General features: G+C 38.8%; 2 protein-coding genes across 7 annotated transcripts; both read right to left on the bottom strand.

Annotated features, from left to right (window-relative positions):
- Positions 1-2,458: 2,458 nt before the first annotated feature.
- Positions 2,459-18,760, bottom strand: LOC121757131 (E3 ubiquitin-protein ligase UPL1-like). 3 transcript variants are annotated; one of them, XM_042152628.1, is made up of 18 exons: positions 18,366-18,760; positions 17,483-17,578; positions 17,204-17,410; positions 8,777-15,446; positions 8,400-8,641; positions 7,551-8,309; positions 7,160-7,474; positions 6,715-6,916; positions 6,336-6,625; positions 5,963-6,246; positions 4,605-5,766; positions 4,362-4,508; positions 4,194-4,274; positions 3,860-4,085; positions 3,632-3,771; positions 3,085-3,191; positions 2,844-2,989; positions 2,459-2,764 (listed from the first exon to the last, which is right to left on the bottom strand). In XM_042152628.1, exons 1-17 carry the CDS (start codon positions 18,396-18,398, stop codon positions 2,887-2,889), a joined length of 11,064 nt encoding a protein of 3,687 aa, XP_042008562.1. In that variant the 5' UTR covers positions 18,399-18,760; the 3' UTR covers positions 2,459-2,764; positions 2,844-2,886. The 3 variants fall into 3 exon arrangements, with proteins under 3 accessions (XP_042008562.1, XP_042008561.1, XP_042008560.1); XM_042152627.1 differs by having other exon boundaries at positions 8,400-8,662; XM_042152626.1 differs by having other exon boundaries at positions 8,400-15,446.
- A 659-nt stretch (positions 18,761-19,419) lies between these two features.
- On the bottom strand, positions 19,420-22,158 carry LOC121757132. Of its 4 annotated transcripts, XM_042152632.1 has the most exons (4): positions 21,750-22,032; positions 20,702-20,766; positions 20,065-20,584; positions 19,420-19,979 (listed from the first exon to the last, which is right to left on the bottom strand). In XM_042152632.1, exons 1-4 carry the CDS (start codon positions 21,874-21,876, stop codon positions 19,930-19,932), a joined length of 762 nt encoding a protein of 253 aa, XP_042008566.1. In that variant the 5' UTR covers positions 21,877-22,032; the 3' UTR covers positions 19,420-19,929. The 4 variants fall into 4 exon arrangements, 3 of the variants coding, with proteins under 3 accessions (XP_042008566.1, XP_042008563.1, XP_042008564.1); XR_006041169.1 differs by having other exon boundaries at positions 19,420-20,589; positions 21,750-22,158; XM_042152629.1 differs by having other exon boundaries at positions 19,420-20,584; positions 21,750-22,022.
- Positions 22,159-24,352: the final 2,194 nt, after the last annotated feature.

Consider the following 24,352-nt stretch of genomic DNA (forward strand, 5'->3'; position numbering starts at 1 on the left):
TAAGGCTAATAATTACTCTTCCTTACAACATAAATTATCTCATTTAGTTTTGGCACAAATTTCAAAAGTCATAAATATAGGTGGGTTGATATGTAATTTAGAAGTCATGTTTCAATATGTAATCTATCAAGGAGCAAAAATAGTGTAATAGTATTTCAGAGTCGAACCAAAGAAGGAAAAAGTTGTTTAGTTCAACTAAAACAAAGATTATAAATTATTTGAATCATGTGATGATATTTAGAAAGCAAAAACAATAGCTAGTACAATCAAACGAAGAATGTTGCTCCTAACAATTTCTTAGACGATTGTGATATTTCATTGTCCTTTAAATCTATATCCACCAAGATAGGGACGAAGCATGGATATTTACCACTAGTATTAGGAAATATTGAACATATTTTACTCTTATTTTATTAATATTTGCATTAAAATTCGTGACATTTTATGAACAAAGGTAGCATGCCATCGTGCGATTTACAACTTATCCGGCCCGATTTCGCCGGGTTTCGCCAATTTGACCCGGTTAGGAACTCTCTATTTGCATAAAAACCGCTTCTCCGGCCCGATCCCCGCCCTAGTTCAATTCGATGTTTCCAGCAATAACCTAATCGGCTCAATCCTCAATTCCCTTTCGAAAAACCCTAAATCCTCCTTCCTCGGCAATTCGCTCTGTGGCGAGCCTCTCAATTCGTGCGGAAACGCTAATCCGAAGAAGAAGAAGCTCTCCGCCGGAGCGATTGTCGGCATTGTGATCGCATCCGTCGTCGCGGTTTTCGTTGACCGTTAAATTTTAACAGTTCTGTCCATTTCGGACTAAATGTGATCTAATTTCAAATGTTAGGGAACGAATAATTCAAAAGATAATGTTTTGGACCAAAATTAAAAAATCGTCATATGTTTAGGGCCAAAATGACCTTTTACTCTAGATTTATTGTCGTAGTAATAATTTTGATTTTCAAATGTAATTACCTGTCGTAGTAATAATTTTGATTTTCAAATGTAATTACCATGGTACTAAATGGGGGCCCACTCGATGAGAAAAAGGTATGTGAAGTGTGAACGGACAAAAGATTCGAGGATGGCTACAGTTGTAATGGCACGCCATCGTCATTCCATTATTTTCCATACAAATTCCAATTTTAATTCCACCATTAAATTCATCTTTTAGTTGTTTTGAAATACGCACGAATATAGAATAAATGGTCTTCATCAGATCTCATTATTAAAAAAAGAGTAGTACTAATTATATACTATTAAAGAAAAATAACAATTCCGCACCGTGAAAAATATACTCCATGAAAAATTTTCCTAAAAAATTTTCAACCGTTTAAAATTTCCTAAAGAAAAATTTTCCTAAAAATATACCAGCCATCACCTAAATATTGCATTTGACCTTTTTTTCCATCTAGAATAGAACAACATTTCTCTTGTAAAGAAACAATAAAAGCTCTCATTAGATTGTACTCCCTCTTTTCTATAAGGGTTTTCTATAAGGGTATGTATGCACTTTTATAAAAATAGAAAAAAAAATTAAAGTATTGTTAGGGAAAAATGAGTCTCTCATTACAAATAAAAGAGCTTCCAAAATTTAAAAAATGCCGGGATTATTTCTTTTGTTTTACAAATAGTCCATCCATTGTCCCACTAAAAAAATTACTATGTATTTTTCTTTTTCAAATATTATGCATTTCTAAAAACACACTACTCATTCCGTTATTTATTTATCACTTTATTTATCTTCTTTAACACACTAAACATAAATAGATGTAGTTTCGAACAAAACCTAGTTTCGAACAAAACCATATCATTTTCAATAAAATACAATTTTTTCGATCACTTTATTTATTTCTTTAACACACTAAATAAAAACATGTGAAGTTTCGTATCAAGCTAGAAAGATGTCATTTTCAATGAGACTGAATTAGTATTTATTAAAGTTAGTTATGAATCTTGTGATATAGACCTCCATAGGGTAATGAACCCAGCCTGTTTATGCAACTTGCTACCCCTCCTTTGTTGTTTGGCTTAATTATAATTCTTCCAAAAAAAAGGCCATTTATTTTTATTTTAATATTTGCTGAAGAGCACATTTGTTGTTTAGTTTAGTTTATTGTCAACCTACGTTAACAATTTGTACTATTCGAGAACAAAGAAAAATAATAAGAAATCAGAAACGATACCATCTCTTCCAACAGAAAATAATTACTATACTTTTCTATTGTATTTTTATTCAATAAAATTAATTTCTTTCAATTTATGATAAATTTTTCTTTCTAGCATTACTATTCATGCCGTCCACTACTATTTTTATAGAAAAATAAGAGTAGGTCATTTGTGACGCCATCAAAATGATGAATGAAGAATAGCAGGTGAATTAATGATTATTTGTGAAGGAGAATCTTTGATCCAGCTACAAATTATGAGATGATTTATATACAGATATACACACACACAAACATGTACGAAAATGCTTAGATCATAAACACCAAAACCTGTACAAAACAGGACAAAATCTAGCAATTGTTTGTAAATAAATGGCAAAAGTGGTTATTGTAGTAAGCTAGAGTAGAGCCAATAGGCAGATGAAGAATATATAAGTATCTAAGAATGATTCAATCCCACATACAGAGCAAAAAAAGGTGTTTCTGTTCCCTCCCCCCCTCATCTATATCTGTTTCATCAGCTCCGCCACTACCGGAAAGTGAAGCACCATTCATCACCGCCTACATACTAGTCTCGACGCGATTGCCTCAGCACTTCATAACTGCAACAGAAAATGATAATAAGACAGCTTCTCAATCAAATAAGTATATTTCATCTGTGTCAGCTAATAACCAACGTACTTGTACATTGCAGTGGAGAATCCGATAGCTAGAACTGCATCAATTAACCAAACCCAAATCCTTCGCTAGCCTCGTGGATTGCCAGCAATAAACGTTCTTGAAGCTGTTCCTTTGAGGAATACTCCGGAAGGTCCAGTTGGTTGAAGCTGGGAATAGTGCAAATATATCAAATCAATACACACAGCACAGTTGCAATATGCACGTAGTTAAGAGAGCCATATCTGCAACCACGAATATTTACCAGGTATGAGCAGATGGAAGTCTCTCAGGAGCTCCATATGCTTTGTGAATCTGAAACTTCTGCGGACCTGATATGCCTTGCAGTGCCTTAAACCCTTCCAAAGGAACCTAATACACCAACAATCCATATCAGTCTTACGAAATAATGATCAAACGCAATGAATAAATCATAGGCAGGAGGAAAATGAAAGGCACAGACATTTACATGCCAAGAAACATGACAGAAATCTCAATCAATACATTGCAACACTTTGTAGAGTATGCATAAAAATCAAATTGGGTGGATTCAATTAGAGACTAGACACTAAGTAAATCAACAAATATTAAGCAACATTGCAAGTGTGATTATTGTTTTAAAACATCACTTTGGTGTAGAAGCTTCCTGCTTCTCCCAACCAATGATTACCCTTCTTTTCTCAGAAACCAAAGAACTAAATTCAAGCATATAAACTCTGTTCAAATTTCACATTTTATGTCAGTAATAAATGCCATTAAGGTTGACTGTGGCAATAAATAAACAGAAATAACTTCAGCTTCAGGTAAATCACCTTCGAAGTGCCTGTTACAAATTGGAGTAATCTCGCCATATCTTCCTTGTTGAATGCCTCAACAACCTCCCAGAACCACTGAACAACATTAGATGCTGATGTGTAACCAGTATACTCCGTATTCGCTTTCAGATCAGCCACTGCAAGGACAATGGAATCATATACAAGTTTCATGATTAAAACAAACCAGTGAGTAATTGCCAGATTAGACAAGGCTTGCCAACTTACAATCAATCTCTGGCAGACCACTAATTAATAATTCAAGCTCCTTATCATTGAAAATTGATATAAGCTCTCGTGGTACTAATTCATTGAAACCATCAAGGAACGAACTTATTTGGGGGCGGATGGCATTGGTCAAGATATGATCAGCAACGAGGTCTACATATTCATGCTTCGTCTCCTCTGTCACTCTGGTATTCCTTCCCCCCGGTTTGAGCTCATAATCGGTAACCTTCCAATCACAATCATGTCAGGAGTTTTAATTTCTTTTGGGTGACCTCAAATATCAAGAAAATTCACAAATTTCTTTTTGGGTGACCTAAAAGATTAATATCTCTACCTCTGTTTTCTCATACAGGATGTGCTTTTCTTCATCTGCATCCATGCTAAAGGTCAGATCAGGTATGTCACTAACATCATTCTGCAGAAAAAGAGGACCCAAGGTAATTTAGGAACTAAGTGATGAGTTTATCTTAAATTAAGTAATCCACTGCATACTCCTACTCACCTCCAGCATCCATTTCAAATTTTTATAATAATCAGGATCAACAGCCTCAATATCATGATATGTCACCTTCACGCCGAGGATATGCTTGTAGAAGGACCGAGTAAAATATACATCAAGCAATTGTCCATCAAAGAGTGCCTTGGCTACCTATAAGAAACATAGAGTACAACAATGTTAATTAGCGAAAAGACCAATAGATGAAAGCAATAAACCTAACATAAGAGAGGTCCTTCAGACAATTACCACGCGGCCAATAAATCTGAAATAAGAGAGATGTTCAGTTTGATATACAGAATTAGGATTTGGCTGAAAAGTCGAATTATTTCCAACTGTAGTGAACAGTAGAGCTCCTTTGTCAAAGATGACCCTTGATAATAACTGATACCATTCCCTAGTCAAGCCACCGGCATCAATACCCTCTTCACCTTGAAAATGAACATTCAACCTTCCCTTAAGATCTTGATTTGGTCGCATTCGAAGTTGATTATACGAATCCTCTAAAATGTATGCCCGTCTAACACTAATACGCAGAGGTCCTGAGAGGTGTTGGTCATGCTGCTGCCGGATCCTGGATCGAAAATAAGCTCTCTTGTTGTCAAAATCAATCAACCTGGGAGCTTTGAGCAGCATTGAGAGTGATTTTTCCAATAAACCAGGATTCTGCCTCACAAAAGCATTAAGAAGGCGTCGGTGCTTCTCAGCAAACCTCACAAATGTGACAGATCCATCAAATATCCTGTAAGCATCCACACTTTTAATAGATGACGGAACTGAACTCCCACCAGACTCTTTCACTTCTCTTGCAGTCACATTGGATTGATCTTGCTGCAATATTGAACTGTTTGCCTGCAATTTTTCACATAGAACAAAAAACCCCTCAACGAAAGGTAGGAGTCTCTGAGTTCCAGGCGGAAGAGGAGGAGACGCTGAAGAAGAACCCTGTATATGGTCACCCATGCTAATGTTTGAGGCAACTGAAGACTGGGGGCTCTGATTTAACTCCGATTCCATTGAACTAATGGACTCACTTAGTTCTTCCCATAGTGGCTCCAAAGCCACATTTAACTTCCACATTGTAGCATGTTCTTCCTGTTCTTCATCATTCACCCTTTCCTTATCACTGGCATTCCTCTCTTTGGCCTTGTCACTGTCACTGTCATCACCAACAGAAGTGAGCGAGCTGAGAATCTGAAGAACCCGAAGAACAGCAGCCCCAGCCATGGACCCAGCACTCAAACCCAGCATGTGCGTGTCTCTAAGTGTAATAAGTTCATTTGCAGCCGAGCTGCTCAATCTATGAGCTAACTCCGAGAGCTCCACAACAAAAAATTTGCGATGAGCAGCAGCTACAGAGGCCAATTTCCTCAGCACATCACCAGCGAGTGTGTAAACTTTGTCTGAAAGCCTGATTCACAAAAAAATACTGACTAAAGCTCTGACATAATTTTCACTTGCAGTATCAATTGCTAAACAACAACAAAATTAACAAAAGAATTCAACCAATTATGAAAAACAAAATAGGCACATATAACTGGAGGTCAGCCATTTTGCATGAAACTCAGTAGAATAAATAAAGAGAGATCAGATCTCAAAAATAGTACCCTTCATGCCCAAGAAGAGCACAGAGATTTTGCAGATCTGAATGAGGCAACAGTAGGAAAATATCATAAGTCCTAATACTTCTCTGGCCATCTGATTTGGAAGCACTGGCGCTTTGGTCAAGTTGACTAGATTCCACTAGTGATACATGAGAGTCTGTGCGAGTTTCAGTGGTGGTTTCATTTCCAGGAGGGTTTTCAGCTGGAGGTGCAGTTTCTTCAGTATTAATTTGAATATCTACTTTGGATGCAGCAGCATACACCACCACTTGGAGTAGACCCATGACCTTTCAGTGAACAAGAACAGATGTATCACTTGCACAGAACTGATTCCAACAGAAGCTTTTAAAATGCATTAGAAAGTGATAACACGGACCTGCTCAAGGTGCGCAATACTGCGTAAGAACAGTGGTTCACTTAAGAGTCTCAGAAGTAATATCAAAGGGACATCCTTGTTCTCTGAGCTTTCAGAAACGTAGACATGATGCTCTCCAGCGGTGATTTTTTCCTTGCCTTTTGCATTCTTCCCCTCTGACTGGTTCGTGTGTGCAAAATCAGGAATAGTTGAGCTCTCAAAGTGGAAAAGAAGACTGGCCACACCAGAATGATTCGTAGCCAGATATGTTAGAATCTCAAGTACCCTTCGCAACACAAGTGGAGGAACACCTGAATAAAGCACAATCACCCTTATAAGATCCAAGAGATAAAGAGAATTTCCTATTACTATTTGGAAAAGAGTGGAAAATGTAAAATACCATCACATAATTGAGATCGACCATAAACAACATCAGACTGACAACCATAGAGCCTCTGTGTATTCATTGAAGTCACTGCACCCATGATGCTCACTGTCTCAGGCTTTATCATGTCAAGAAGAAGTCGAACAAGTATTGCTCTTGTGTCATTGTGTGAGCACAAGTTCAATAAAAGTCTCTGCAGTAGACCCTTCCCAAGAGGCTATAAAAGGCAAACGGTAAGAAATATTTTAGCTACGCTATTACAACTGAGATTCAGCTATTAGCTTAATGGAAAAAAAATACTTCATCCCATGTAGCAAAATTGATTAAAAAAAGTGATTCCGAACAATAAAGAGATGCAATCAATACTTTCCAGGTCACAGGTCATTGTGCTAGCTTTAAGAAGCTGGAAGAGAATTCACCTATATAGTATTTGTTGTAAAGCAAACCGTAGAATAATTACCTGTGCCAGCCGTAATAGACGAATTAATGCTTTCAAGCCATTAGCATCCAAAAGTGGTTCTCCCTCAAGTTCATTCAACTTCAAGTTCTCAGATACTGAAGATGCCCTCCTTCCAATATTTACTCCGACACCCCTGTCCATAACTGTTTGCCTATCAAAACCAAACCTGTTTCCCCTAGTGTTCAATCTCTGGCTACTTCCAAACAAGCTGCGAGCATGGTAGTGGCTCATTGCTCTGTCTCTAAGCATTTGTGCTTCAGCAAGTAACGGAGATGGCAATGCAGATAATAAAGCCTCTGAAGATGTCAAAAGCACCTAGCAGACACAAACAGAGAAAATAAATAAACAAACACATAAATTAAGCCTAGCATTTAGAGTTTAAGAAGCAGACCTCTTCACGCAGATCAGCTGGAAAAGTGGCAATAATTGAAGCATTGTCCATGTCAACTGGTTGTCCTTCTGATTGCTGTGCAATCCTTTGTGCCCGTTGTTGTGCAAGAACTTCAGCTTGAATATCCGGAGGAAGCGCAGCTAAAAACTCTGGATCAATGTCTTCAACTCTTGGAGGTGCGTATGTAGGTGCTGGAGCAGACTGAGCTTGCTGAGAAGCAAGAACCTCTGCACGAAGATCTTCTGGAAGTGCTTCCAAGAATGTCGGATCTATGGCATTAGCATTAGAAGCCTCACCGTTCAAACTAGCTTCATCTGTCTGGCCTGCATCTTGAGCCACCAGCTGAGTTGATGGTTCCTCTAGACTGGCCCCAGATGGAGGTAATCCTGAACCCACCTGATCTCTTTCCACATCAGTAGCATTATTCATATCGACATCTGCACTTTCTGGAACAGAGGAAGCATGACTGCCTGGACCAGCCATATCGGGCTCACCGACCAATATTGCATGACAACTAGACTGGCTATCTGGTCCTGGGGATCTATCAAAATCCTCAGCCTGAGATGGCACAACACCACTTGAAGTCCTATCAAAGGGCACAACATCCTGAGCCACAGAACCAGGTGTCTCCAGTGGCTCTGTTCCAATAGCATTTCCATCCCCAGTTTCCATGATATCCAAACCAATGTCACTTGGCTGAACTTCAATCGCTTGATGACGATAACCAGCTTGTTCAGCAACAATATCTGGGTTTACTTCCTGTAACAGTTGAAGTGCAGTTAGTTGATTATCTTGGTCATCATAATTAATATGTTGATCAATATTCAATTGTGTCACAATTTCACTGACCTCTATTGCCAGTTGATTATCAGTGGCCACAACTGGATCACCTTCCTGCCTTTCTGGTAATACTTGGTTCTGTGAAAGCCGTTCAGAAGCACTTTCAGCAGGACCAGTATTGCTTAATTGCGATACGAACTGCTCTTCAACTGCTTGAGCAATTGCTGCAGCTTGACCACCACCTTGGGGTTGGCCATCATCAGTCCAGCGGCCATCACCTGGCCCTCTTCGGCCCGATCCGCGCAAGGACTCTAAACCAACAGAAAAGTCAGCTAGTTGAGGTGGTGCAGAACCACCCAGCCGATCACCAAATAGATTAGTTGGTGCATTGTCATAAGGAAGAACAGGAGCATCAAACATATAAAAATGGGCTAGATCAAGGTTACCAGCAGAAAGGCCTTCAGCATCCCGGGATGAATTCCCAGCAGATGACCACATTGAAAACAAATCACCGGAATTTGATGGCCTTGAAAGGAGAGGATGTTGAAGACCATTGCCTTCTGTAACTGACCGCTCATATGATGTTCTATTTGCCTGACGACGGCGCTCAAACCCAAAAGACCTACGGATTCCAAAGAAGTCATCAACATTAACGCCTTCAAAAGCTTCAGCTGACACATCAATTAGGCCTCCCCCTGCTCCAGGTTGTCCAAGGACCTGCAAATGATCTAATCCATCAAGGGCTTCCCTCCACCTAACCTCAATTACACGGTTTTCATGGAAATCATCATCCTCATCATCAACCATATCATTATAGTCATCACCCAAGCCAGTATCATCATGGTCCTCCACATCTGTATCAGCCAAGGACATCAAACCAGTGCCATCTTCTGCTATATCTTCATCCTCATCCTCTCCGTCATCATCATCCTCACCATCATCACCCATGTCATCTTCTTCATTCATATCATCATCTCCTCTATTTTCTACATGAAAAGACATCTCAATTTGCTCTCCATTGGGTAATGCACCACTTTCCTCCATATCCTCACGCATATAATCATCCCCAAGATCCAAAGGTGTGTCCGTAGTTGGATCCTCAATCCTCATCTCTTGTTCCTCCGACTGGTTTGGGTTTGCATTTTGATCACCATTATCCCGAGAATTATCTGGGAGCACAGCTTCAGAACTAGCATTCCCACTAAGCCCTTGTTCAGAACTTCTATTTTCAGCAGAAGATTGTAATTGTTGAGAAGCTGTAGCTCCAACACCCTGTGAATCGGACCTTCCATTTGGACCATTTACCTTTTTCCTACTCAGTGTATCAGCCCTGGAGATTTGTTCACTAGCATTTGCAGCCCTTGTCAAGCTTTCCAGAGATTTGAGTATGAGATTCACAACTTTCGGTGCATCAGGGTGGTCCAAGTCATTTACCTGAAGAATGCCCGAGAGGCAATGCACAATCCCACCATCTATCATGCTTTTGGCAATGTCAGGAGAACACCCAGAACCAGGAAGGTTGGCAGCCGAAGAATTCTTTGACAGAATGGAGTAGACCAAATCAACAAAAGCAAACACTTTCTTATCAGGTAACAAGCTGCTACTAGAAGAATTGCTATCAACATTTGTGAATAAAGACAAAGCTTTTACAAGTTCATTCACTACCCTTCTCCTTCCCTCACTAGAGCGGCCAGCCAATACAACCAAAAACCATGAAGCTTTTTCAGAGAGCTTGTCTCTCCATTCATCAGGGCCAGCAGACTTATCTATCGCCAAGGGAAGAAGACGATGTAAAACATGATGAACTATGCCCCCCTGTCCAGGACATTCGATATGACTAGCCCCACGTTGTTGGCACATTTCCAGATCTCGTTTCAAGATTACTCCGACAACGTGAACATACATAAGCACAATATCGCTCAATAGCTTCAGAACAAAAGTCACTTTAGAAAGAGCAGCTGATTTCTCTGACTGACTGTCTGTTCCAATCTTTACTGTTTCATTAACCTTCAATTTACCCTTCACTTTGTTAGCTGGTTCATCTATATCCATAGCACTAGCATGCCCAGCCCAGTCATCATCACCATGGTATGGAGGATAAGTTGACACAATCTCAAGTAGGTGATCAATGACTTGAGTAAGATTTGCTGATACCTTTTTGTGGGCTTTGGAAGACTTAATAGACCCATCAACCTTATTTTCAGTTAGTCTAATGCATTCATTAGTAGATACTCCAGTGTCAAAACTGGAAGCTTTTTTCTCTTTATCTTTAGATAGCACTATAATGTACCTCCCTCCTGATGTTTCCAACTGACAGACAGCAGCCACTGCTCTCATAAAAATCTCCGGATCTCTGGATATAACAGGTGCCATAGATGTCAAAAATGTTCTAGCCAATATACGCCCTCCATGTCTGCTTCCACTCAGTGTTTGGCGTATCTCCAATTCCATAGCTGTTTGCAGTGTCTGAGGATCCTCTAGAAGATGTCTAACAATAGCAGATGCTAAGGTGTCATACCCAGGAAAAAAACAACTTCTTGGAAGGCTAAAGAGGGCAATCATACCACCACTTTCAAGAAATTGTACAGCCAGAGCATGTGATTTTGTCAAGCGAGCACATAACTGAAGTACGGCCTGCATAATAATTGGGGGTACATGTCTTTTTATCAGGTCACAAGCAATTCCAAGTACTTTATGACTCTCCTCCATTGTCAAGTAACCCGTTGGCTTTCCAAGAAGTTTTTCAAAGGCAGGGCTATCCTTAGCAGGTTCATCTTTACATTCGTCAGCAGGTAATGAATTTTCTTTTATTGCTTCGGATGGTGCTTGATTTCCTGACAAGCCAGATAAAGCTCCAGGAACTGTTGCCTCATCAGTATCACCAGATATCTTAGGCCTAGACTGCACCAAATCATCCAAGATAAGAAGTAATGCACTGATGCATTTGGGGAAAAGAAGCTCTTGGGGCACCTCTGTCCTCTCCATAAAATTAATCAAGATATCTACCGCAATTGAGACAATCCCATTTTGTGCCGCAATTTCCCGGGTACTTCCATCTTCTGAAAGAAGTAATGCCAAAGTATGTGAAATCATACCCAATGCACAGCTATCTTTGGAGAAGTCAAGTGGGCAAAGCTTTAGCTGCTGAACAATATAAGAAATTACTTTTGAGCGATCTTCCCCCTTGCTCCTATTACAAAGAGTCCCCAGTAAATCTGTCAAGGGGAATGCCATTGAATCACAACCTTGAAATAATTTCATTGCCACAGCAAGGATATAATCCACTGGAGGGGGTTTTGCCTGACCCTCTTCAGCCGAAGCATCAGAGGACTTATCAGCCCCGTCAACTTTATGCGTTTCTGCAGAATTTCCTAGGGATAAGGCCAGGGCACGAGCTAGCTCATCATCCTCTTGCACAGGATCTTCAGCATGACTAAACAACCATTCCATTGCCATCTCAACACTATTTGTTTCCACTCGTCTAAGTGCCTCCTCAGCCCTTGCTCTGGAAAACCCCATTTCAACAATAGTAGCAATTGTAGCCTCATCCGGTGGAGGCGGCATGAACCGTTGGCTCGCTGTTCCAGGTAATCCATTGCGATTTTGTTTTGCATCACTAACACCATTGTATACATGAGTGATTAGGGAAATGATGGAGGTGATGAAACCAGGACTACAATTGGGAAACATTGGGTGGGTCCAGACAGGAAGTATCACATCCAGAACTTGCGACTGCAACATGCGAACAAAGGCTTCTGGGTCCCTGGGAACAGGGAACAGCCCAATGGATAGACCAACCACAACAGGCTGAACAAGAAGCTGAGCCTGGGATGCTGATGTTGATGACAATAGAAGCCCAGAATTTACAAAATACTCAAGCTCTCGACAATAACTCTGCAACGTATCAAGGAGCCACGAACTCTGAGAAAGTTTCCTCCCATCAGCACTCTTCTCATGCTCCGCACCTGATGTGGAAATTGCATAAGGAACATTCCACAACAGCTGACTCGTTGCGTCAAATGTTGTAAGAAGCTCCTTGAAGGTACCATGGACATAAAATTTGTTAATCATTGCAGTGTAACAAGTTCGCCGCCTGCTATCAAATGTGAGAGCAACCATGTCGTCAACAACCTTTCCTAGATAGCGACACTTGACAGACAATGAGATATCAACCCCGGAGTTGGGATCCGGAAAACCCAGGGCCTCAAGAAAAACTTTCGCTAGGGCTGTTCCAATACTCTTTGAAGCAGAACTTAAGGATCCAGTTTCAGTCCTCCGACGATTTGGTAAAGTAAAAGCTTTCACAAGTGCGGTGAAGAAAGATCGCATGGTTGAAGCAAGCTTATTAAGGTTATCTGAGACCAGTACTTCTGGACTTTTCTTCTTTGTTCCATGGGGCTGAGCCTCGGTACTACTCGCTCCAGCTTCAGGATCAATTTGTAAGGCTTCGAACTGCCTACCGGTCCTACCACCACGAAGACGAGCAATACCATGTCGAGTGCGGCGACTGAAAACCTCACTTGAGCGGACCACAGATAAGAAGTCACGTTCGACTCCCCACTGTGGGTGAGAACTATTTCTGATTGACACAGGATTCATGTATCTAATAGATGGAATATTAGCATCATCATCACTCTCCCTTCCAGCAACATTAGATGGGCCAGTATCTGCATTTTCAGGCTCCACTTCGACATTTCGTTTCTCCTCCACCTTCAACTCACAGCATAGAGATACTTGCCACAGAATTTCCCTATAAGCTTTCCCAAGGTCTTTCAATACATCTGCATCTGCAGAACCTAGTTCAGAAACAATGGTGGTTGCTCCTTTTAACAAAGAATTGGAAAGAGATAAGATTCCTTCCAAAGTAGAGAGGCTCTTCAAGATCTTTACTCTCTGAGAAACTTCCACCTGAGCAAGGTGGGATCCCTTAATTGAACTCAAAAGTTCATCTGTTGACTTCAAATGTTCCCTTAGGAAAGAACATACTGCACGAGCAAGTGAAGCAGAATGTTGAGCAGAGAAATTTTTAAAAGCAACAGCTACACTTTGACCGAGAGATACTGAAGGAGGCAACAGAGGTAAAGAAAACAATTCCAGGACACATTCAATTCCCTTCTTCTCAACGAATATACGGCAAGTATCAGAATTCTGAAGAATTGTTTCTAGAAGACGAGCAGCATTGCTTATACAATCAGGCAAAAATGATTCAATATTTGATAATGATGAATCAGGGGCCAACTCTGAAAATGGCTCAGAACTTCCAGGCTTGGATGGATCTCTGTCATCAGCAGAAACCACATCTTTGTTATCAGGTTCAGTTTCCATTGGAACAGGTTGAGAGCTGCTTGGGCATTCTGTAGATGGATATGCCGAGTCAAGTCCAGATCCTATTTTAGCAATTTTTGTCAATACCTCAATCAGCATGTCTACACCCGGTCCCCGCAAAGAGGAAGCATGTCGCATGAGTTCATCCAGGCCATTTGATAAGGAACCAGATGTATCAGCAGCGAGAGCTCGCAGGTACTGTTTGGAAGTGAAGACTCTTACGAAGCACCTCAGAGCATTGCGGTCTTTCACAGCCTGAAGACCGTTGTTGTTCAAACACAATGCATCAAGACACTGTGGTATGCAAGTAATAGCCTCAGCCGAGCAAAGAACACCATCCATTATGGCATCCATAAAGGCAGAAGGAAGACCTGCTGCTTCTAGGATAGAAAAACAGGTAGGATCTTTGTGAATTACATCACTCATTACAGTAGCTGCAAGTGAAAATACACCCCCACCAAAATCTTTAGCCCGTTTGAATATTATACACAAGCAATGCGGCAACAAGCTCTCTTCTGTACCATACATACGAGCTGTTGTTCCAGGAGCATAAGTTCCAAGTGATATAGCACGCAATAAGGCTTTCATCAACAGCCGGCGGTGATAGGAAACCAGTGCCTCGGAGTAAAGAGGCTGCAGACTATCAAGCTCAGCAGAAGCACTTGTACCTATCTCAGAACCACCATACTCCGAACTTTCAAGGTCTCCAGAAGTACTTTGTTGCTTTATACCATTTTCAACATGAGATACTTCTACCATTAGACGTGAAATGGTATCATCAAGGCCTCCCAAGTCCCGAAAAAGAGCAGCAGCTGGATTGCTGTAATCCATGAAGGCTTCCAAAACATGTACAGCTGTGCTAACCAAATGCAAATGCTGAGGGTCAGTATCTTTTAATAGAGGTAGAAGAGTGGGGATAAATCCAGCTTCACGCATGGCTGAGCAACCTGATGAAGATGATACCAAAACTGTAACTAGAGACAACAGAGCCTCAGCAAAAACAACAGACCACTTTGATGAATTATTTACAACTGAGCCAATTGCCTTTTGCATAAGGCTGGAGAGAATGCCACGATGTCCACCAGATGTCACAGCTGTCAGTACAGTAGGCTGACGTGACCTATCTTGACAAAGAGCAACCAGGGAAAGAAGACTTAAAATTCGAATCTTTTCTGGAACTACATCTTCATAGCTTAACATAGTAACCAATTCATTGATGAACTCTGGCTCAGCATTGAAGAAAGAAACAAGGTCATCAGTATCACTGCATGCTTGAACAAGAACCACAAAGGCATAGAGGCGGATACAAGTATATTGCTGCCTTGCTTCTAGGGAGCTGAAAGCCCTAGCAAACCTCAACCTTGTCAAAAGAGAAAATCTCAAGTTATGGGGAACTTTACAATCTACAACTAATTTATTCAGAAGTTCAAGATTAGACTCTTTGCTTGCATTCACATCAGGCATGTGTATAACTTGTAAACCCCTTGTTTTCTGTTCTGTAGAAGTAGGTTCAACTGAAGCTTCTTCATTCACAGAATAAAATTCAAAATGCAGAGTGCTACCCAACTCAAGAGCAATAGGGTCAGATATATGCTGTAAAGCACATGGAATCAATCCAAGACCTTCTTCTTTACCCCCCCATCCCTGAGCAAAGGAAAATAATCTTGAATTTAGTGAAACATCCCTTATTATATACTTTCCAATGGATTTTTTCAGAAATGCAGCCAAAGTCTGCAGACAAGCCTCCACGACATCTGCATCGGTGGAAGCAAGAAGAGATGACAAGTGATGCTGCACCAACAAAAATAATGGGATAAGTAAAAACAGCAAATGGAACATAAACATCCAACATTATGAAAGAGCACTGGATAACCACTGAAGCTGCCAGAGGATACTCCACAGAAAACATGAGAGAGTAAACAAAATAAGTGAGCGGTATTCCTTGTCACAGTTTTTTACAACTTCTAGAGCTCGTTAAGCAAAGCATATCCCCTCGGAGTGCAAACATATAGAGGGACATAATAGAGTAAAACACAGACTTTTAGAGTAGCTCATCACAATGCCACTGCTTTGATTCCTAAGCCCAGGCAAGTGGTGAACTTCCACCCCCCAGGAAGATCAGATTCAACAATTCCTCCTCCCTCCAGTCTACAGTGAATGTGATGCCCACAAGCACAAAATTTTTAACTACTTTCTAATTATTCATAATCAGAGCACAGTAAAAGTCAGGACAACCCAATCTACCCAACATGTGATAGTTCCACTCTCAAAAGATGTCACATTATTTTATGATAAAGAGACAAACTTGATAATATAAGGGTAAAGCAACAGCACACTTTAAGAAAAAACAAGTCCACACGATTGTAAACACGCAGCAGATAAGAGTTTAAGACATTAAGCAACACTATCCAACAATGTTGCTTAACACTCACTCAACAGTAAAAAATTTACAAATACCAAGTGCCCCCTATATAGAGTTTTACTTAATTAGTCTCTTCAGTTAATAAACAACTTTTACAAAGAGATGGGAAATTCCTGAAGGCAAAAACATTCCAAAAATACATACAACTTTAGTCTCTAAAGCATGTCCAGCACAGAAAAGGCTATAAAAATCTTTGTGAATTGAGGCCCACCAGGATAATTCTAAATATAACAGTATCCATTACCCCCTCTGGGAGATCTTTTTTTTATCGTCCATAAGTGCACAAGCTCCTTCATTGACAATATACATCTATTTCTCTAATCCCTTCTATTTGCGTAATGGAGTATATTAATAAAGCAAAAATTTCTTCAAGTGCAAACTATTTACTAGCTGCTAGCAGCTGGGGTGAAGACAAATCTGGAAGCTTTTATTTCTCTTTTTCCCTGGCTGATGCACAGGAGGTATGGATGACTTGGCCAGCTATCCACTACAGATTGTAGGAGCATCATGTAATTCTCAACCTCTCAGTATTCAAATTTGACTGCCCAATTGTGAAATTGCACTCCCTATCAAATCCCCTCTTCTCTTTACTGAGCTATCTATTTTATCCTGGTTAGTTGCAGACAAACCACAATAGAATCTAACATTATCAAATACAAGCCAATGATCATTATCTCCAGAGATAATCAACCATGTGCCCCAAATTATACCAATGACATCGCGATGCGATATATTGGAGTTGGCTTAGGCTAGGACCACATTTTGTCATACCGCACCAAATTTCATGTGTTAAACAACCAAATCTACTGGATGCATTTCCCACCTAATTAACTTGCAAAGTACTGGGGCCTCAAAGAAAATAACGAACGTGAAGTGGGGAGAACCTAGTATGGAAGTTCTCAGAACCATGTGCTACACAAAGACACTACTGACAGACGACTATCCTGTTCAGAGATCACAGCCAATCAGGTGATTTGAATTGAAAGGAAACACAATTTTGTCTTGCTGCATAATAACGCTCTCTTAAAAAATGCTAAACCAATTGCACCAGCTAGTACCAAAATTAAGACAATAAATGTAAATCCAAACCAAATATAGTTCAAGACATGTAAGGTAAAGGATATACCTCATAAGAGCTGTAGAAATGCTTATTAGTGCAGTTTTCTAATATCACTCTTATGACACGGAGAATCTGAAGAACGGAATCCCGTGGAAAAGGTGGATCTGATTCTAAAAAGTTCTCCTCAAGTTGCAAATCCTTCCTTGGTTTAATGAATTTCTCAAAAAAGGTGTCGAAGTGATTAAACAAGTCGACCCAATGATGGAAATCTCCCTGCATTATGGAAAATCAGCATGCAAAAAAACAAGTAGAGTAAAACCATTGTATTCGTGGGGGATAACGCACCTTGTCAAATTCCCAAGAAAAACTTTTAAGCGGTTCCTCTATTTTCTCAAGGGGTGCAGCAGTCACATTGTTGATAAAGGATTTAATCTTCAAAGGCTACAAATGAAAGAAGGAAGATACATCATTCACAAGTATCCAAGATTTTAGGGTTGATGTCACAGCATGAGCAACATAATCATATAAATATAAGAATGGAAAAATTGATTAAAACAGTGAGAAAACATCACGAACGAACTATATAAACAAGAGTCATGTTTATAAAAAAAATTAAGAAAGCTGGGGGATAATTTTCAGTTTGACCATTTCTCTCTCTATAGCTACATAAATGCAGCCCTATCCGTCTTTGGGAAAACATGAACCAATTATTTATAAGGGGAGAGAGAGCTTCATCATGTAGCATTAATCAGTACAAAATCACTTTCATTTGCAGAAATATGATCTAGGAAAGGCTATATTTGATAGAGAAAAAATAAAGTATGATGCATCATTCATCGAGTGAAATGATATCTAAGCAAGAGTTGTGGGTTACAGCAGCACGACCCAAAACAACCAGCACATGTGAGTTTTTCAGAAAATGCACGAATGAGAACACCTAAACTGAAGCTTAAGCCAATGCAATAAGCAAAGTTGAGTGTACTCAACAGTTAATGTTAGCAAAAAGGTAAAACTGCATCAACTTAAGTTGATATTAATAAAATTCTAACAAATTATAACTATGATTGTAGGTTGTAAATCCAAAATTGTTTCCAAATCATTAGATATCACTCGCAGTCCCCGATCACACATTCAAATAAAAACTAACCCTAAGAAGCATCCATTACACAGAATTTTATATATAAATATAAAAGAAACGATCGGAGCACATTAGATAATTTCCACTAACCACTTCAAGCGCCCTTCTCCGCTTCAACTTCATGTTTTAAAGATCAACCAAATGCGATCATTGCCCGATTCGATAAGAAAGCCGCTCAATTAATTACTCCACCGATTCAACCACTCCGATAGTCGAGTGACCGATAGAGCGTACGTGAGAACTCAAGTGAATAATGGATAACCTGAGGATCGGAGGGCTGAAATCCGATTAATTTGGGCAAATAGACCAAAAAATTGAACAGTATAGATAGAGGAAATCGTGTATCTACAGAGATTGAAGATCGAGAATTCCTAGGGTTTTCGGAGAGAGGTTTTTCTGGGCAATTGATGATCGCATGGAATTTGTAGCCAAGGAAAAAAGATGAAAAATTACGCTTGCGATGGAGTTGGGCTTTATATAAGGGGGAGTGAAATTTTGGGAATAATCATGAAAATGCTACTAATATTTTGGAATTTGTTACTCCTATTTTATTCTTTGCCACGAGAGAGTCGGCGAAAATGAGAAAATCAGCCGTTAATTTCTATAATAACTGTGTATATCATGCTAGATTAGATTTATTTTATTTTATTAGTATATCATATGAATTGAAATGAAATTACATAGCTTCATTAATTTGTTTGTGAGAAAAGTAAGTCCATTTTTTTTGTTTGACGAAAAAAAGTACCTCTTCCGATGTTACTTTACTAAGAAGACATTTATTTTTTAGAATTAATTTAGATAAATAAAGATAGCATGTTAATTATTTATTTACTTCAAATAATTAAGATTTCGGAACATCCCAACGCCTGTGATAGTTTAACGTCATTTGAGCTTATTTTGTTTGATTATTTCATTGAAATGTGAGATTGGAGATCCAATAAATCAATCCACTTTTCATCAATTATAAAAAAATAAACACCATTTTTCAACTTTATGCTACCAATTATTTTACAGTTAAATTATTTTTTAGGAAGAACAAGTAATAGTAGCAGTAGTACATTATATAAACAGCACCCCTGAGCACAAAACAATACACATATTTAAAAATAATAATAAGATGCATTTCTTAGAGGGCAAGTAATAATAGCATAACAAGAAATACAAGATTCTTCATTCAGTCATTCTAAAAAGGAGAATGCCCACTTCACAAATGCATATTTGCCTGAAAAAAGCATATATGAATGAGCACAAACACCACAAACTCACTTCATTTGTACAAAGATTCCATCTTAAGATACTAGAAGTAGTTAATAATACCTCCAAGTTGGAAACAGAACACTAGAGAGTTAGGCTTTACTCAACTATCTACTTAGGGCTACACGCTATCACAGCTATTCAGTCTCCTAAGTTTGCTTTGTAGCTGAGAATTCTTAAAATGGCAACTCTTCATCATTGTAACGGCAAAGAGAAAGTATGGAATGTTGATTACTCGGAGAAAGCCCAAGGCTACCCGATGCAAGCACAAGATGCTTTCCAATATCAGGCCTTTTATGCTTATTTCTCAATGCTCCAGAACCGGGCATCTCCACGCGAGATACCTGGGGAGGAGGGATATGAACTGTTTGGGGAGGGACATGGACTGTTACAGGCGACTTCATCTGATTGTTATGGGATTCACATCTGTTGCTACGGTTAAGCGGCTTCCTGTGTATATATCTGGATGTGGTAAACATAGATTCTGGACTGGAGGCCACTTCATCATAATCCGAAAAATACTTCTTGATAATACCTGAAACTGATGCTGGTTCTGAAAACGTTTCACTACAGGCCTCTGCAATCACATTCGAGTCCGCCTTTTTACCCAGATTCACTTCTGCTCCGGTAGCGAATTCACAGAAAAGTTCTTTTTCAACAAGAGATTGTTGTGCGCACGCTCGTCCATGGTGTCTCGTCTTGGGTATTTTCTTCACATTTTTCCTTTTCTTCTTCCTACGGAAACACCAAGCTGCAGAAATCTTCAGCATTGAAGCACCGAGGTACATAAATCTTCGTATCTTAGCTTTCTTTCTTTTGCATTTTGTTATCCTTTCAAAGGAAGCGCCTCCCAGCTCAACTGAATCAGTAATCACAGTAGCAGCAGAACTGCACTTGTGAACTTCAGCTTCATTACGCTTCAATGACTCTACACGAGTTGGGACGTTTGATAAGGTAACGTCTGTTTGAAGAAACCAAGTAGCATTTGAATCCAGAAAAGCATATTTGAGAGGCAAAGACCCCAATAGGTGATAAAGATGTAATTTCCGCGTCACCTGGTCTTGCAAGAATAACAATACGATAGATCTTAGTTAAGTAGTCCAACCCAACAAAATGCAAATAAAGCAGCCTTGCACTTGTAATGTCTAAGAACAAGAGGAAACAATACACACAACAAAAACACACTGATAGTTCTGAATTCCGGGAAGCAACTGGAGATGCGCCCTTTCGACCACTCCTACGAGTAATAAAACATATCATTAGTATAGATAGCTAATTATTTAGGACACTAATTATTTGAGTAGATAGGAAGGTTCTTTGCTATCGTCACCTCATTCACAAACAACTATATAGGGATATACTATGATAAAGAGTAAAATGAAACACCGCGACATTGCATAAACATCCAAGCATGAACTCCCGTTAGAGGCAAGAACTAAAAGTGAAGTCTACATGTTAAACTTATGGCAGCCACGAACATGACAGGAAATATAGGACATGCAATTCGATTGTCTATGACCAGTTAAATCTCCACTACAAGAGTTATTCCTAAGATTTCTTCACATTGCCTTATGATTTCATACTAGAAGCTAAAAATGGCAATATGCTCAATAACCATAAACATTTAAGCCACCACAGCTGGGCAGAATCAGAATCTTACATTGAAATGAAATTTCTTAAAGCCTTAAAGGTACTGCAAGTCTGCAACCAGTGGTTCAATAAGAGGATTGCCTGCAGTTTGTAACCCACAGCAGAATTCTATCGTCTTCAACACTTTTAACTAACTAAAATGCGTGCAACCCTTACAAACTATCACTATTTGCGTAGAGCAGGACTGGAAATCGAGCACTCGACTGCGGATGCCAAAAATAAACATTATGCAATATGCACTACTTCGAAATTCTGGAACACCAACAAACTCAATGCAAACATTAAACCAAACCAAATGTGATGCATATTCATTTCTCTTTCACACCATATCTATCTATACAAGCAGATTTTTTTAATTAAGAAAAATCTAATATATACCAAATTATCCCTCCTTTATAATCCATACCTAATTAATGCAATACAACAATATTATAGCTCCATATAAGTTTAATGATACAATGGGATTTTACAAATGAAAGTACGTAGGGGAGAAAACCTAACAAAATTTCATCTTCAACACAAACCCAACAACCAAACACGAGAGAAAAATAACAGTGAAGAACAACTAACTTTTGAAGTCGTCAGCTGTGATATCCGGAGAAATCGAAACGGCGAGACGGGTACCCAAGTTCGTCTCAGTAAACAATGCTTTCGGAACATCTGAGACCGTTGATTTTGCACCGCTATACAACGCCATCTGAGAAAGCAAAGGGATAACCCAGTTTTTTTCGGGAGCGGATCCTCTGCTGTGATTTAATCACAGCAGGGTCTGCTGTGGTAAAAACGTCGTCGTTTCCTTCCAATAAAATAATGCATTTTATTTAGTTTTTAAATCCCTCCAAATCTGCCAACAAAGCAAAAAACGTGGTACGATTTCTTTCTTCCATCTATTTATGGACATAAACTGTATATATTTTGCATTCCCTGTCTGATTGGAGGCATCAAATTATTTTTTACCAAAATTTTGCTAAAGAACACCCATCAATTGCTCGATGAAATGACTAAGAGAGAAGATACTTATTGTGAATTGAGTTGGGAAATTGAAAACTTGGTGCTGTATTCAAAATCTTAATTTTGATCTTAGCAACTTAAAGTTTACTTCATATATCTTGCTTTGTATCTAATAATTGTTTGATGAGTATAAAATAGTTTTGACAGCTTATGCATTATAGATAAGATTGGCTACATATACTTAGTAGTAATTCAGTTTTTACTAAATTTTTGATGAGCATTAATTGCTTTGACAGATTATGCATTGTAGATAATATTTGCTGATATAGTTAGTATTAGTTCAATTTTTTATCTTTAAAGGCAACAACAAACATGGCTACGGCAAGGACAAAAAGAATACCTCCTCAAACTAAAAATAATTAGATAAAAACATCAGCAAATATAATCAGATAAAAACAATCCAAAAATGCTTTAAAGGGAATATCTATGCTCTCATTTCTCAAAACAACACTGGCAAAACTAATTATATAAAAACAATCCAAAAATATATACTTTGAAACATGACTAATCTGAAAATACTTATTCAAAAGGCATGAGATGTTATTTTATCAAACAAAAGGCATGAGATGTTATTTTATCAAAAACTACATTCAAGGTGTGCCTCCAAAGCTTTGTATAGTGTTGCAAGGCATTCAAGACATCTCAATGATCTCGATCTCCATCTCGATATTGATAGTTAGCACTAGATGTACCTTCAGAGCTCTGTATAGTACTGCAAGACATATAAATCAATTTTTTTCTTGAATCCTTTTGATGCCATTAGAGAAGAGACCGTTGAAGAGGTATTCACATTGTCACTGTATTCTTGATCTTTTTACGATAAACGCATTTCCATTACCTTTTTATATAGATCCGACATTGTTTCATTCACCAAGGTGAAAGTGGGTTGATGGACAGAAGCTTCATTAGCCAACCTTACAAGAATTTGACATAGTCTCCGATACCACTTAGTACTTTGTAATTTAGAATCTTCTTCAACTTCATTACCAATATGGTCATGGACTACACCAGTTCTAGCTTCTCTTGTCCACCTTTTAAGAATATAATTCTCAGGAAGCAACTTCACGTCTAACACATCAAACACTTTCACTGAGCCCAACATCATCGGCTAAATCAATCTCATGTGCTTGAACTTCAGTAATGCGGCGTTGAGAAGATAGCATATGTACTGTCTTAGGAATGTAGAGGGGATGATTATGCTCTTCCTTAAACTCATTTACTTTATATATACCCTTCACATAGGTCACCCCCAACCTTACTTGACAATTTGTTCGAGTCCCAAGTCGAGGATGGAGCGTCAAAGAATCCCTTTTGTCCTCTTTACGGACACCTTCCTTACAACAAACATATTTATGTGATGTTATTCGATCAGTTTATTTTGCATTTGTTAAAGTAATGTTTCCGAACTCCGAAGCCAACTTTTCCCTCATATTGAACCCAAAACATCCAAGCATCATCTAAGCTATCAAATTCCATATCGATTCTAGGCTTGAAATCAGAATCAGAGCTCATATTCATCGGTGAAAAAGTTGTTGGAAAACTCTGTTATAGCCACTAAAATATGAAAATATTAGATGATATGCAATGGGAAATTTTTATGCAGATAGAAACATCAATGATAATATATGTGAGATTAACTTTTGCTTCTTCAACTTCTTCAACTTCAATATAAATTCCAACTCTTTTAACCTATCTCACTTTTTCTCTTGGAATTAAATGGTGAAAAAAGCAACAATGGTTCGGTACTTTCAATATTTGGCAAGCTCAAATAACAAGTAAAACTAAGATTATATTCATGAAGTAAAGCAATACATCCCACAAAGTCTTGGGAATAAAAAATATTTAAATACCATCAGTTCATAAAATGAAACAGGAATAACAAAAATATTAGATGAAGCACACGACATTCATTAGAAAAAAATTCATACCTGTGAGATAACAGAGAAGAGTGATTAATTTTCTCCACAACCGGCGTAAAACAAATAGAAGCAGATTAGAAAGAAGATGAAGAGATTTTTTGTTTCCATTGTACGCAAAAAGAGAAAGGAGGGAAAAGAAATATTTGGCAATTGATATATTGGAAGAAGCGTATCTACGTTTTTGGTTTGTTGGCAGATTTGGAGGGATTTAAAAACTAAATAAAATGCATTATTTTATTGGAA

Source organism: Salvia splendens, chromosome 12 (assembly GCF_004379255.2).
Source record: "Salvia splendens isolate huo1 chromosome 12, SspV2, whole genome shotgun sequence".
NCBI lineage: Eukaryota > Viridiplantae > Streptophyta > Magnoliopsida > Lamiales > Lamiaceae > Salvia > Salvia splendens.

Coding starts and splice junctions, on each gene's coding strand:
- LOC121757131 (XM_042152626.1), bottom strand. CDS start 18,398: ATGAAGTTGAAGCGGAGAAGGGCGCTTGAAGTG. Junction 6,247..6,335: donor GTATTGCGCACCTTGAGCAG/GTCCGTGTTATC, acceptor GTTCACTGAAAG/GTCATGGGTCTACTCCAAGT. Junction 4,509..4,604: donor TCAGATTTATTGGCCGCGTG/GTAATTGTCTGA, acceptor TGTTTCTTATAG/GTAGCCAAGGCACTCTTTGA.
- LOC121757132 (XM_042152629.1), bottom strand. CDS start 21,876: ATGGCGTTGTATAGCGGTGCAAAATCAACGGTCTCAGATGTTCCGAAA. Junction 20,767..21,749: donor CACAGCTGACGACTTCAAAA/GTTAGTTGTTCT, acceptor TATTACTCGTAG/GAGTGGTCGAAAGGGCGCAT. Junction 20,585..20,701: donor ACTATCAGTGTGTTTTTGTT/GTGTGTATTGTT, acceptor TTGCAAGACCAG/GTGACGCGGAAATTACATCT.